Genomic DNA, 15333 nt, shown 5'->3' with positions numbered 1-15333 from the left:
TAGTTACATAGACCTTTTATTATAATATAGTAATCCATGGGTTTATAGAAATACCAAAGCAATTAGATATATATATTTAATTTCCTATATCTACTTATACCCGAAATCCGATGTCATAAAAAATTTATAACTTTACCTACTTTACAAGTTAAAATTTCAAAATTAATTGGCCTCAAATATAAAATTGATCAAAAAAAATAAATGTGTATACCAAAACTAATTGGGTCTAACCACTACTGCTATCCATATGTTAAACACGGCCTGAGCTACCTCTTCAAGGTTTTCCTCTATATGTGCAGCTGCATATCGAACACAGTAGGCATCCTCAAAGTACTATATGCAAAGAGTTACAACAAATTCAAATTAATAGCTATCTAACAAAAGTTGTTAAAATTTATAATTTAAGTATCATTAAATTTAATATATATACCTTATTAGATAATGTGGTAGGGGCATGGGTGATAATGTCCTTCAAGAATCTCATCAAGTAATAGCCATAGTCATTGCTCTGATTTGATTGGAGTTGACACTGTGAAAAAAAATTACATATTAATAAAATAAAAGTGAAAAGGTCATGGTTTGTTAATTAAAAACTTAGCCTATTACATTTACCTTAATTGTGACCCATGTCTCATAAGAGTCTAATGCCCTTAAGTTAGGGGACAAGGTCTTGTTGGTCGTAGTACAATATAAGACTACAGCTCTAAGAAGGAAGTAAAGAATAAATGTCAAAAATTCATTATATATGGATATTAAAATAACAATTGATAAAAATTCAACTTACTTATTAAAAAGTTCTATCATATTTGGCCTGTTGCTTGGTTCTCCATTAAGAGGATCAAGATACCAAATTTTTGGAGCAACAGGGTTAACTACAATAAGCATCCAGTGCCCCTTAATAAGAAATAACAAGTATTATCAAATAAGTAAATATAAAAAATATTTACTTCTACCAAAAGTAGCTAGAAAGGGGCTTACCCTTGGTAGTAAGGAGTAAGAAATAAAGTATCATTGCTTTCTCTCCTATCCTTAAATTGATTCGAAAGCTGCCTTGCTTGATCAAGAGCTTCCTTTATAAATCCATTATAGGCAGAGACATCGTGGGGATTAATCAGCTTGAATCTTGACTCAAGGTTGCTAGGAACCACAAATGAGGTATAAAGGTGGCTTAGGTGAAAAAATAACTAGGTTAATATACGCGCGTGCACACACACACACACACAATTTAAGTAATTATTTGAGCATTATTAAAGAAATACCTCATATAGAAGCTTATCAGACTAGTATTGGCCATTTCATGCTTGAGAATTTCATTTAAATTTCATCTCGAATAACTTCAAAGAAGCCCGGTCTTCCATACAACCCATCATCAAAACTAATGATATCCCCCAATCGCCACTTAACGAGCCATCCTCATAGCCATCGCATATGTCTTAAGAGACACACGGTATTTATATTTTATAGTTAGCACCGGTGCTGTTGGATATTGTGAAACTATGGTTGACTCTTTGGTATGGCCTGACTTACCTTTCAGCTTGCTCTTCCCTCTCAACTGCACAATAAAAAATTTAGATATTTATAATTATATTATAAAATTATAAATAACTATTTAAATTGTACCTTTTTCTTTGGAGGCATTGGGTCCTTTGCTGACTTTGATGTTACCACTATTACAAGGTGGTTAGGCCATGCAACGAAGCTTCCTACTGCTTCCCCCACCGTCTGTGCCTCATTAGTAGGAACAGGCAATAGATAGTTAGGGTCGATGGCAACAAGTAGATAAACTCTAACACAGTTGGGCAGGAGGGGATGATTATGGATCATATCCCTGGAAATGTTATACACACACCCTGTTGCAACTACTCTACTTTCAAGAGTTTCTACTAAAAAATTGCAATTGTTCTTGCCCTAATTAAACAAACAATGACAATCAGTTTCTAAAATAAAAATAATTAAAAAAATTCATAAGATAAAACATATTATCTCAGGTAGTTTTTCTGAGGGAACTGTGCAACTATCTTTCTAACTAGGGCTAATCTCACCCAAAGTCCTCCCAGGGACTTGCCCTTTCAACAACATGTCAATTAATGCTGCTTGGGCTTATAGTTGCTGCTTCATAACGGCTTGCTCTTCTTTCAGCTCTTAGATCTCAGACAAAGAAGCTGTTGTTGCTTCTTTATCTTGCTAAATTATTATTTCTTCGTGACACTGAAGCCGACACCCCTGACATGACCAGGTTGGTTAACAGTTCTTAATGCCCTAGCCAAGATATCTTCATCCTTAGGAAGGTTGCCCTGTGAGACTTCCTGAGAGATGGAATCCTATGTAGAGTAAATATGATTAGTTTAGATATTCATAATTAACTATTAAGTAATAGATAAATGAAATACTTATAATCTTTTTAGTAACCTCCTTCATCTGGGGGTTGTCAAATTCCTTCTTCATTAGTGTGTGCCAATGCCTAGAGCTTATGGCGAGATATGGTAACCTTTGATCCCTCCTCCTTTACTTGTTTTTACTCAATGCCTACATACCCCAACCTCCTTGCTCTATAAGGATATTCGTTCTTTGCTACTCTCTCTATATTCTAAGCATTCAATTCCTTGACAAGTTAATAACAAAAAATTTTGTTAGTATATACACATATAATTAATAAATAACACCAAACTTGAAATTTAAGAAACATTAATACCTTGAATTCCTTCTCACGCTGTGAGGCAACAAAAGCATCCCAATCCTCTTGTTTTACCAAAAGCTATAATAAGGGAGGAACTTGGCTACAAATTCAGCATCAGGATCTTTCAAATATTTCTATGTGATGAAATATCTAAAAGACCGTAGTGCCCTCCCAGCCTTTTGTAGTACAAAATCTTTCCTACTCTCATCATTGTCAAATCCTGACTGCAAAATAAAATAAACAACATATCAAATGCATTAATTTTAAAAATAGTTTATACTAAAATATACTTAGTAGAATGTAACTTACTGCTATAGTATCCCAAACAGGAGCCTTCATGGCCTCATCTACTTTGCGCCACGATTTTATTGTGATAGGCATAGTAGTCTTTGCCACCACCCTAATATAACTTATAAATTTTGAGAATTTTATTGCTTGCCCTTTCTTGTTCCATTGCACATCAATTTTTTTTTCTGCAGCTCTTGTCTTTGTCACCTCTTTCATTATCGTTAGGCCTTGTTAATGTTATTGTACTCTTGCTCTAGCTTTTCTTGTGTACTCAGAACCTCAGTCGAATTCGTAGCTAGAATTGATGGAGGGGTATCAACAGACTCACTATCAGAAGCCATTTATCTGTAAAGGAAGACAATTAAATCAAACATTAATTAACTTAAACAAAAATCACATAACATTAATCAACTTAAGTAAAAAGAACACAATTAATCAACTTAAAAAAATTTAAACAAAATTCACATAATTGATTCAAATATTAATCAACTTAAATAAAAAGAACACAATTAATTAACTTAAACAAAAAGTTTCATCATTCAAGTTCTCATATAACTTAATTATACTCAATCAAGTTACCCAACAACAATTGATATAAAAATTTTATCCTAAAAAATTCAGCAACATAATAGCTGAAACAAAAGAGTTTTTTCAGGTTAACCCTCTCTTATTCAAAAATTTCATCATTTACAAGTTCTCATATAATACTTATACCCAATCAAATTATCCACAGTCACAATTAATACAAAAATTTTGTCCTATAAATTTAATATAACTCAATCATATCTAATCAAGTTATTCAACAACAAAATTAATCACCATCACCATAACAAGAGAAACAAATTTTCAACAAATTTATATAATGCCCAATAGTAAATTAATTTTTATATAATCTTAAATTTAATTTCATAACTAACAAAGAACCAAAAACCAAAGCCTATATATATTCAATCACAAATCATAGCTCTAATGAACAAAAAATTCATATTCCAATTGCTAATTCCAATAAACTCCCTAATTACAATCAATTGACAACAATACCACAAGGAAGAAGCATAGGCCGACTTACTTAAGAGAGGCAAAGCATGAGGATGAAGAAGAAGAGTAGGGGAATTAGGAAAGAAGATAACTTGCGTTTTGCACTATTGAAAAGCAAGTAGAAAAATTTGAATTCAGATTTATCCTAAATACTAAACCCAAAAATGAATTAAATAGATGAAGGAGAAATTACACTTACATATGGAAGATGGAGAATGAAGCCAAAATGCTTGAAATGAAAACTTTGATGAATGAACAACCCATGAACCCCAAAAAATGGAACCCATGAAGAATCGAGTCTAAATTTGTGTTTTTGGGCAATTTCAGTGATGGAAAATGATTTTCAAGCACTTTGGGTGTGTTTTCGAAAACGTTCGAGTTGTAGAAATGTGAAAATGAAAGGTTTTGGAGTATAAATTTAAAAGGCAATACTTGACGGTTATTTCATAATAACCATCAAGTATTCCTTACTTGACACTTGTTATTAAATAACCATCAAATAGAATACAGAAATACTTGACGGTTATTAATAAACAAACATCAAGTAATTAATTTTTTTATTCTTTTATTTAAATCATATATTTGATGCTTATTTACAAATAACCGTTAAGTATGCAGATATATTTGACAGTTATGTCAATATAACTATTAAATATGTACTAAATACTTGATGGTTTTTTTGAAACAACTATCAAGTATTTAGAGCTTTTTTTATTTGTCGTTTTACACTTATAATCATCAAATATAAGGCATCATATTTAGCTTATTTTGTTGTAATGATAAGGAATCACTTCTCTTAGGAGCATCAATATAAGAACACCCTTCCTTAACCAACCCACAAAATGTACAACCATAGTAGCTAAACCAAAGTTTTCTCTCTGCAAAATTAAAATATGGTCTTTTGTCCACTTTTTGAATCCAAAACACAACAAACCACACACAAAAAGCCAAATAGTTTGGTTTAGAGTTTAGGATCAAAATACAATGTGAAGTTATCTTACATCTTAGACATGTAGATTAAGTAATTGAGCCTTCTCAACATATGAAACCAAAATCAATCACAAATCCCAATTTGATGCTTGATTATCTTAGAAAACAATCTCTTTGGATTCAAAATAGAGTTTATGTAGGTAGGGTAATAAAAATTCATTTTATAATACAACAGTTTGTGACATGAGAATTTGTCCCAAACTAATAAAAATTAGTTATGTTCCATATTAACTTCATAACCTATGTGCTTATAGCATGACATCACCAATTTTTAGCATGATTATATTCAAAAGATATTTCTTTGAAATCCCCATGAATCTTGAACAACTTAAACAACGCACAAAGTTAAACAATTATTGAGTTCCTCTCATTAAGATCTAAGCTTAAGTAATTATTACTGATCAATGCAAACATCAATTCAGAAAATAAGAGTTTGTTTTTAAAATCTAGTCTTAATATATAAGAATCATTTTTTTTAGACCCCAGAGTGAAATCGCACATGCATTGTTACAAAGTCAAACTCTAATTCAAAATATTCATTTTCAAGTACAAAAAACCTTGATTTAACTTTTCAATTGTACATAGCTAGGTTACCATACTACAAAAATAGCTCTAACTCAATTTCAACTAATTTCAATTAAATCCATACTCTTTTTTTTATGACTAGGTAATGTTAGGTAACTTCAATAGCTTTTATAAGACATTAAACAGAATGACGTGTAATATTAATTTACTAAAAATTATAAAAGATTAATTCTACCAGAATTATATATTCAAGGCTATTGAACTCACAAAGTTAACTAGAGTTTCTACAATCTTGGTCGCAATTACATGTCCCAAGAGTGGAATAGCAAAGAAAAACATCTACCCTCAATGTAATTTGACTTAGAATGAGATACCAATTAATTCACAATATTAAAGTGACTTATGTGACTTTACAAATCTAATCCTCTCATTAGTACAAAACATAAAAAAAAAAACTAAACAATAAATAATAGACAAAATGTGAATTAATAATAAAATGTCAATCAAGTTTAATTAAATATGTCAAAATTCAAACACAATAAATGTATCTCGATTCAGTAACAATTAAATAAAAAATTTAATTGAAATTAATTAAGAAATTAATGAAAATATTTATTACATATTTATTTAAATTTAAATAATAATTAATTTTAATTAAATGTGTCTCAATTCAAACTTATTAATGTGTTTGAACTGAGACACATTTATTGTGTCTAAATTTAGATACATTTAATTAAAATTGATTAATAAAATAATTAAATAACATATAAAATTAAATTAGAATTAATTAATAATTTAAAAAATAAATAATTAATTGTGCCTGAAATTCAGACACACTTATGGCTACAAGTGCCATACGTGCTGGTCCTGATTAATCAATTTACTTTATACCTTTTACTCTGCGTGCCCTCAGCTCCTCATTCCTGCCTCTCACTACCCTTTCTCATTTCCCTTAGGTCTCTCTCACACCCCCAGCTCCCCTCACTACCCTCAGATCATTAAAATTTTTAAAAAAAGTACATTAAATAATAGATAAAAAGTTAATTAATAATAAAATGTTAATCAATTTTAATTAAACATGTCCAAATTCAGACACAATAAATGTGTCTCAATTCAGAAACAATTAAATAAAAAATTTAATTGAAATTAATTAAGAAATTAATAAATAAATATTTATTACATATTTATTTAAATAATAATCAATTTTAACTAAATGTGTCTCAATTCAAACATATTAATGTGTTTGAACTGAGACACATTTATTGTGTCTAAATTTAGATACGTTTAATTAAAATTAATTAATAACACAATTAAATAAACATAAAAAAGTAAATCAGAATAAATTAATAATTTAACAAATGAATAATTAGCTGTGTCTGAAATTCAAACACACTTTTGGCAATAGGGGCGTGTGGTCATTAATCAATTTACTTTGTACCTTTTACTCCGCGCGCCCTCAGCTCCTCAATCCCGCCTCCCGCTATCTTCTCTCATTTCCTCAAGTCTTTCTCATGCCCCACCTCCCCTCATTGCCCTCAGGTCATTAAAATTTTTTTAAAAAATTGTACAATAAATAATAGATAAAATATTAATTAATAATAAAATATTAATCAATTTTAATTAAATGTGTCTAAATTCAGACACAATAAATGTGTCTCAATTCAGAAACAATTAAATAAAAAATAAAAAATTTAATTGAAATTAATAAACAAATATTTATTACATATTTATTTAAGTATTAATCAATTTTAATTAAATGTATCTCAATTCAGACATATTAATGTGTCTAAACTCAAACACATTTATTGTGTCTAAATTTAGACACATTTGATTAACATTGATTAATAAAACAATTAAACAAACATAAAAATTAAATAATAAGAAATTAAATTAGAATTAATTAATATTTAAACAAATAAATATTTAAGTGTGTCTGAAATTCAGACACACTTATGGTGACAGCCGCCACACGTGCCAGTCACCATTAATCAATTTATTTTATACCTTTTACTCTGTGTGCCCTCAGCTCCCCGTTTTTGCCTCTCACTGCCCTTTCTCATTTCCCTCAGTTTCGTTGCCCTCAGGTCATTAAAATTTTAAAAAAGCTGTACAATAAATAATAGATAAAAAGTTAATTAATAATAAAATGTTAATCAATTTTAATTAAATGTGTCAAAATTTAAACACAATAAATGCATCTCAATTCATAAACCATTAAATAAAAACAAAAAATTTAATTCAAATTAATTAAGAAAAAAATAAATAAATATTTATTTAAATATTAATCATTTTTAATTAGATGTGTCTCAATTCAAACATATTAATGTGTCTAAACTGAGACACATTTATTGTGCCTAAATTTAGACACATTTAACTAAAATCGGTTAATAAAACTATTAAATAAACATAAAAAATTAAATTAAAATTAATTAATAGTTTGACAAATAAATATCTGAATTTCGAACACACTTGTGGTGACGGGTGCCTCTCATGCTTGTCGTTGTAAGTTTGTGTGAAATTTTCACACACTTGTGGCAACAAGCGCCACAAGCGCGAGTGGTGCCTGTCGCCATTAATCAATTACTTTACACTTTTACCATGCACGCCTTAAGCTCCTCATTCTTGAATTCACCTGCCCTCTCTCATTTCCCTTAGGTCTCTCTCACACCCCCAGCTTCCTTCATTGTCCTTTCTCATTTCATCTTAGCTGTCTCTCTCTCCCGCCACTCCCTTCAACTTCCTCGCTCCCTTTAGCTCCGCTCTCCCCTCAGTTACCTCAATCCCGTTACCAGCTGTCTTCTCTCATGTGCCCACAGCTCGCCTTACTGTCAATATCTCACAATTCGTCGCTCCGGTAGCTCACCGTGCCCGTAGCTCTCGCTTCCTTGAACTTGCCGCCCCCAGTTCATTTGCCGCTGGCCCACCTCCTGCACCGCTCGCCTCAATTGGTAATTTTCTCCTAATTATTTTTCTTCTAAATTACCCTTTTAGCTTCATAGAATTATTTTTATGTTCTTTTCTTACAATTTTTTTTGTTTGTTTGTTGGGATAATTTTTGGACACCCATTATCTTAAATTAGATTATTGTTTAATGATTATATGTTATAGTTTGAATTGGTTTTTAATTAGAGTTAATAATTATTGACAATTCATTTTAGATGTGTTTAAATTGATCAAATTGAGGAGTTTGGTACCCATAAATTTTCTATTTATATATTGCTATGCTTCCAAATTTTTTTAAATTTCAAAATATTATTTTTTAATTTATTATTTAGACTTTAATTTTTTGAGATTTGTTGAATTTTGTTTAAATTTAATAAGGTTAAATAAAATAATATAATTAACAATTTTATTGAAATTGATTTAGTGCATAGGAAATTTCACTTTATAAATTGTTGTGCTACCAAAATTTTATAAATTTCAAATCACAAATTAATTGTTGGTACTTAAAATAGGTAATGATGAATCATAATTAGATAGATGCTTTATGAATATGTGATGAATATGAGAGAGGGGTAGATTAATTTCTAGAATTTGCAAAGAACAATATTCCTAATAATAAAGAATTATTTTATTGTCCATGTGTTAAGTGCTTGAATGGGTTGCAATAAAGTCTTTTAGAGATTAAGGATCACCTAGTTTGTTTCAGATTCTACAAAGCATATAGACAATGGGTGTTGCATGGTGAATCTAAAAAAGGCAGCATGCCACGGGATGAGGATGATGATATGGATTTTGATGATTAGATAAAAGATATGTTACGTCATATTGGCATTGAAACCACTGAGAAGGTGTATAAATATGATAACTTATGCAATGATTCAGAAGCACTTTTGTATTCAAAGTGTACAAAATATACATAACTAACAACGGTGTTGAAGTTGTTCAACATGAAAGTAAGATATGGGTGGAGCAATAAGAGTTTCACAAAGTTAGCTACTCAGACTATTGAAAGAAATGCTTCTAGAGGGTAATACACTTTCAAATAATTACTATGAGGTGAAAAAAATATTATGTCCAAGAAATTTAAGGTGCCAAAAGATATATGCTTACCAAAAGAATGAAGATTATAATATTATTTTCATAAATTTAATTATTTTTATTTTCTTTATAGTGTCCTTAACAATCAGGAAGTGTAGAGTGTGGTTATTATGTAATGATTTTCATGTATAAAATTATCACTCAAGGTACTATGCATTCATTTGATTAGGTATTAATTTGTTAATATTGATTTATATTTTGAAGCTTGCTATATGCTTGAGTTATTATTCATATGCATATTGTTATTAAATTTACAGCACTTTTAAAGTTTAAAGCTATATTCTATGTAAGAGTTAAGACATATATGTAGCCTTTGGTCTAGTTATTTCTTAGAATTAAAAATGTTAGAGCAAAAACTTTATAGATATTTGTCTTGAAAATGTAGATTTTTAGTTGATATGTTTGTACTAGATATATTTGTATTGGTCTCTGGAGTTGCTGTTTATATATATTAATGTAGGTTTGTAAGTAAGGGATATATATAGTTATAAGCAATTTTATAACAAAAATTATAGTATTTATGGCCACAGTTATTGTAATAACAATAGTAAAAGATGCATCTATGGCGACAGTTGTATCCACAATTGTCACCATAAATGAGTCTTTATTCGCATTTTTTGCAATAGGTGAAGCTACAGCTTGTGGTGAAAAATGTCATCTTTTGCCATAAATCTTCTCATCTTTCACCACAGGTAAAGCTAGGACCTATGGCAAAAAATGTTAGTTTACTACTACATAATCTTTTACTACACCATGTCTTTTGTCGTGAAAAATATGTTTTAATTATGGTAAAAAATTCTTTTTACACTAGTGTCTTTCTTAATAAAAGGAATATTTGGTAAGTATTCCTACCCATTCCCATAATGACATAGTCACCTTTGGGTTCTAAAAAAATACCAACTAAAAATAAGGGTAATTCCAATACTCATCTAGGAATAAAGTTTAACAAAACATCACAATTTCTATTTTTAACTAATTATTTCCTCCACCAATTTCATATATTCTAATTAAAACTTAAATTTATCTCCCTGATTTGTCCCCACTTGCGAGATTTTTTAAACATAAGCTCAAAAAAAAAAATACTATGCTTAATTTCATATCCTTTCTCCCCTCCTAAAGATGGGACCAAATACAAAAGAAATTAAAGACTAACTTGGATAAATATCTAAGCAAAGGAAAAGGAACATGTGTAGAATATATATATAGCCAACATTCTAGATGCATGATGCACAATTTACATGTCATATTATCCAAGCCATAGAACTCAGGGCTTTGATGTCAAGTAAGCTCTTGCTTATTAACTAACCTACTAACACTACCACCTATCTCACATTTTAGTATGATCCCATTATACTTCTCATTAACAAACATAATAATAAATTGATCTTTTTTTGAACTAATTAATCATGGTCCTTATAGGCTGATACTTAAAAAGTTAGCCAATTTAATTCATAAAAACACATACTCACAATTAACATGCACTGATAGCCTTAGTTGGCAATATAATAGATATACATGATATAAATCCTTTGCACATATATACTAAGACATTACAAGCAATTACTAATTATGTGCCTCTGATTCCTTTTTCCTTTACACCTATGAAGCATCACTTGTAGAAACATGAGCAATGAGGAGTGAGATAAACATATCAATAATGAAAGAATTTCTAACTTCCAACATATATTTAAATAGCATTTAAGGTTATGTAAGCATAACAATCTCACACCCAAAACCATAAAAACACATATAATACTACATATTTCCCTATAATACCACATATTCACATAAATATGCATGCATGATCATCTACCACCTTGTAATCTCCTTATTCCTTCTAACTAAGTCTATGGGCTATTAAGTAACAAGACTGAATCTAGATATCCTAACTCGCTCGAGCTCCCCAAAATTTGAGTGGTAAACTGGCCATAGGTCACCACTCCTTAAACTTGGATCATGGACTCCCTTGCCTACAGGGTCTCATATAATTGTCGATACACATACCCACTCCCAAAGTGAGTATTATTGGGTAAGCTAGAACCACACCTAACCCCTGTTGGAGTTGGTGCCACAACTATACAACTTTTGCTGCTACCTAAATATTGTTCATGCCATGTGAACTTAAATATGATCTCCCAGCATAAGGTGAACTCTTATCCATATGTGTCACACATATACATCACATTTATGGTCATAATTACACGATAATTCATAATTACATAATAATTCATGATTCCACAGTAATTCATAATATATAATATTCAATATTCTAGTTCATTGCTCAAGCTTGCCATACATAAATCACACATATGCATCTTTCGCACATTCTCATATATATATATATATATATCATGCTTACACCATTTTCCTCAAGAACATCATTTGTAAAAAAAAAAATACACAATAAATACTAGAGTTAATGTATTAGGGAATTTAAGTTCCCGATTACCTCCACCCCTTGAGTCAATCAAAAGGTCACTCAAAACACGCTTTCACAATGTCTCCAATCTTGCACAATAGCCACAAAACATTAATCTATAATTAACGTCATAGACTTTATCATTACTTGGCACAAATATATTCCCAACGCTACCTATGACCTAACATAACACCCTAAACTCATTTTGTTAATTAGTTTAAAGTTTCTATTAACTTTATTAAATTTAGTAGACCCTTAAAAGTCTAACAAAACTCACTCTAAGTTTCTATAGTCCATTATTTAACCACAAGGATTCTTTATGAGGTCTAAGGCGTTAGGTTATATCTCATATGAAGGAAAAAGTTAATAAATTTTACATAAGAAAACTAAGTAGAGATCTAACCATCGAAAATATCAATTTCGATGCCATGAACCTTCTGCCAAATTTTAGATAGATCCAATGGTAAAAATATTCACTAATAAAACTTTACTGAGACTACTTTGTGACAATGTGAAAATGACTATTACAAATGAAAAAGTTAATAACTCCCTAACCAAGAAATTAATAAATGATCCAACTGTTGAAAAGGATTAATTGAATTTTACAAACATGACTACAAAATATAAGCCTGATCTAACGGTGAACAAATTCAAAAACATCAATTTACTGAGACTTTTTTATGAAGATGTGAAAACATTTATTACAAATTAAGAAGTTAATAACTCTTTAATCAAGGAACTAATTCATGATCCAACCATTAAAAAGGATGATTTGGATATTAAGAACCTTATGATCAAATGTAAGCCTAATCCAATGTTGAACGAATTTGTAAATGTCAATTTATGAAGGCTACTTTATGTGGATGTGAAAACAATTTTCTCAACTTCTATCTTGAATACCTGTAGCTTAACACCATATATAATTTGACCTAATCTGACCCTTCTCTTCTTTACTTAGTGAAACTAATATTAGGCTTTCCTCACATAAGAAGAGTGCCCAAACTCATTCACCTTAATTTTTCTCAAAATACAATTTAATTATTAGTTAAACATTATAATTTTCTTTAATTAAAATTATAATTTTTTATATTAAATTCTCAATTAAAAATAGGATGTTACATACTCACATCATTTTATAATCATTAACATTATCACATCATAATGTATCATAGAACTCCATAATGTCATATACTCACATTTTCACATTATCATAGAACTCCTTAATTTAACATTTCTCTCATTATTCATCACACACACACACATCATTTCAATAAGTTATTCATTGTACCATATTAACTCATCACATATCACATGCTTCATTCACAACCAATTCCTAGACAACTTGACAAGCCAATATCAACACATGGCTACTTAAACTTCACATACCATACCTATAGTGAACAAATTCACACATTTTAAAAATGCTTATAAACTTTTTAATTAATTAACATACAAAAGTATAAGAAAGATTCCCTTAGTTACCTCAAATATTTAAAAGGTTAAAGATTTATCCTTTAAATACACACTTCTAAAGCTATTCAAAGCTTGAATAGTGCTGAATTATAATTAATCTACAGTTAATTACATCAACAATAATCAATATTCTCATTAGGATAATTTTCAATATCTAAGTCAACACCTCTAAACTCTCAAAACCCAATTTTGGGTATTTATTACCCATAGGGTATATCAGATATTAGCTTTCCTTAACTCATATTGGTCTTGACAAATAATCTAACCATAATTAATGACCATTAACTGCTCCTAACAACCTTTATAAATACCTTTTTTTGGGTATTTATTACCCTACAATTACCAAAATTCATAAAGCCATAAATGCCTAAACAACTCTTATTAACTTTGTTAAAGTCAATGGGTTCGGACCCATAGTTTCAAAAGTTTGAAAATTCACTTCTCTAGCAAACCCTAACTCTCAACTTCGATAAAAATGGAAGAGGAAGGAGTGGAGGGCTTAGGAGACTTACCTTAAATGTTTACAAGTTTCAAATTGCTCCTAATCCTTCAAAAATTTGCAATGCCCTAACCGAGCATTTTGTGTTCCTCTTCGTTCTTCTTTGTTCCTCTTCTATTTTTTTAACTGTAGAACGCTCTTATTACTACTAGAAAATCACCACATGCTATGCCACATGGGACATGCATTGTGGCATGTAGTACAAAGAGCTCTACTTTGCATTTTAGTGGTTTGTGCATCTCAACATGTGATATAGAGGCGCTTTCTCTTATTCTTCTCCCTTTGAAGGTTCGAGTGGTCTAATTCCACTTTAAACCCAATTTTAGGGTTGAAATCACAATTTAAAATATTTATTAGCTCTTTATAATCACAACCAAATTAATTTACTTATTAACCTCATTTAACTTTGCTTAAATAAGGTTAATTTTTTCAGGATGTTATACTAAGAGGAAAAAAGGCAAATGGTTCCAATACCTAATAGTGGAATTTGCTTTTGCATTCCATTGTTCACCTTAAGTGGGAATTTGAAGTTTGTGGTGGAAATCAGACCTACTCCCACTATTGAGGTAAGTCTTCCTCAAGCATATATGAATATATATATATATATATATTTCAATATTCTTCCAAACATTCATAAATAAGGGAGCAGAGGGAGTAGAACTCACCATGGATTGTGAAAGCAGAGATAGAGCCACACAATGGAGTCTGGAGGTAGAAGGGAAGAGCAACGCTACACAAGCCTAGCAAGGTAGAGCCAATGGAAAGAAGATTGAAGGAGTAGGTCGTTCAACCGGGAAGAAGATTGAAGGAGGAGGTGAGGTGAGGGACAAGGAGCGCACACTTATGAAAAAAAGAATGAAAAGCGTGCCATCATGAATTCTTTAATTTAGGTAGAGCCGGTAATTCGGGCGGGCCGGGCTTATTCGGGCCGGGTTTAAAAAGCTCATATAGCTAAGCCCGGCCCTAACACCTTCGGGCTTCGGGCTTATTCGGGCTGGCCCGAATACCCGAAACTTTTTAAAAATATTTTTTCTGTATTTTTTGAACCAATTTTAATTTTTAAATAATTCTATTAATTGTAAAATATTATCTTAATTTTAAAAGAATAAAATAAAAAATAATTTATCAACTTTGTATTTAAGTAGCTCTGTTATTATTTTATTGTATTATGTATAATTTATTCATGAATATTTCCTTTACTTGTAAATTAATGTCATAGTTGTTTAAATATTGCTCTTATCATAGTCATATATAAATATTTTATATACTTTAATTAAATTATATTATTTTAATTATGATTAAGCTGATCCCAATTCAATCACAGTTAGACTACTAATTTAAAATTATTATTTTGATTAGTTCAAAGTTTTAAATAACTTTTAG

At 30.0% G+C, this 15333-nt stretch overlaps 1 protein-coding gene and 1 long non-coding RNA gene across 2 annotated transcripts; one reads left to right on the top strand and one right to left on the bottom strand.

Moving 5' to 3' along the window:
* Positions 1-216: 216 nt before the first annotated feature.
* LOC129289929 (uncharacterized) lies at positions 217-3306 on the bottom strand. The gene is made up of 5 exons (XM_054926671.1): positions 3244-3306; positions 2693-2755; positions 2229-2321; positions 1621-1908; positions 217-333 (listed from the first exon to the last, which is right to left on the bottom strand). Exons 1-5 carry the CDS (start codon positions 3304-3306, stop codon positions 217-219), a joined length of 624 nt encoding a protein of 207 aa, XP_054782646.1.
* A 4834-nt stretch (positions 3307-8140) lies between these two features.
* Positions 8141-15078, top strand: LOC129290202 (uncharacterized). Its single transcript, XR_008588282.1, has 3 exons — positions 8141-8466; positions 14384-14516; positions 14634-15078. It is a non-coding gene; the product is annotated as an uncharacterized LOC129290202 (long non-coding RNA).
* Positions 15079-15333: the final 255 nt, after the last annotated feature.

The sequence above is a fragment of the Prosopis cineraria genome, unplaced genomic scaffold, assembly GCF_029017545.1.
Source record: "Prosopis cineraria cultivar Desert tree isolate PC_DT_omini unplaced genomic scaffold, ASM2901754v1 PC13, whole genome shotgun sequence".
NCBI lineage: Eukaryota > Viridiplantae > Streptophyta > Magnoliopsida > Fabales > Fabaceae > Prosopis > Prosopis cineraria.
Note: the sequence above shows the minus strand (reverse complement) of the source record. Positions and strands in the feature narration are given on the sequence as shown.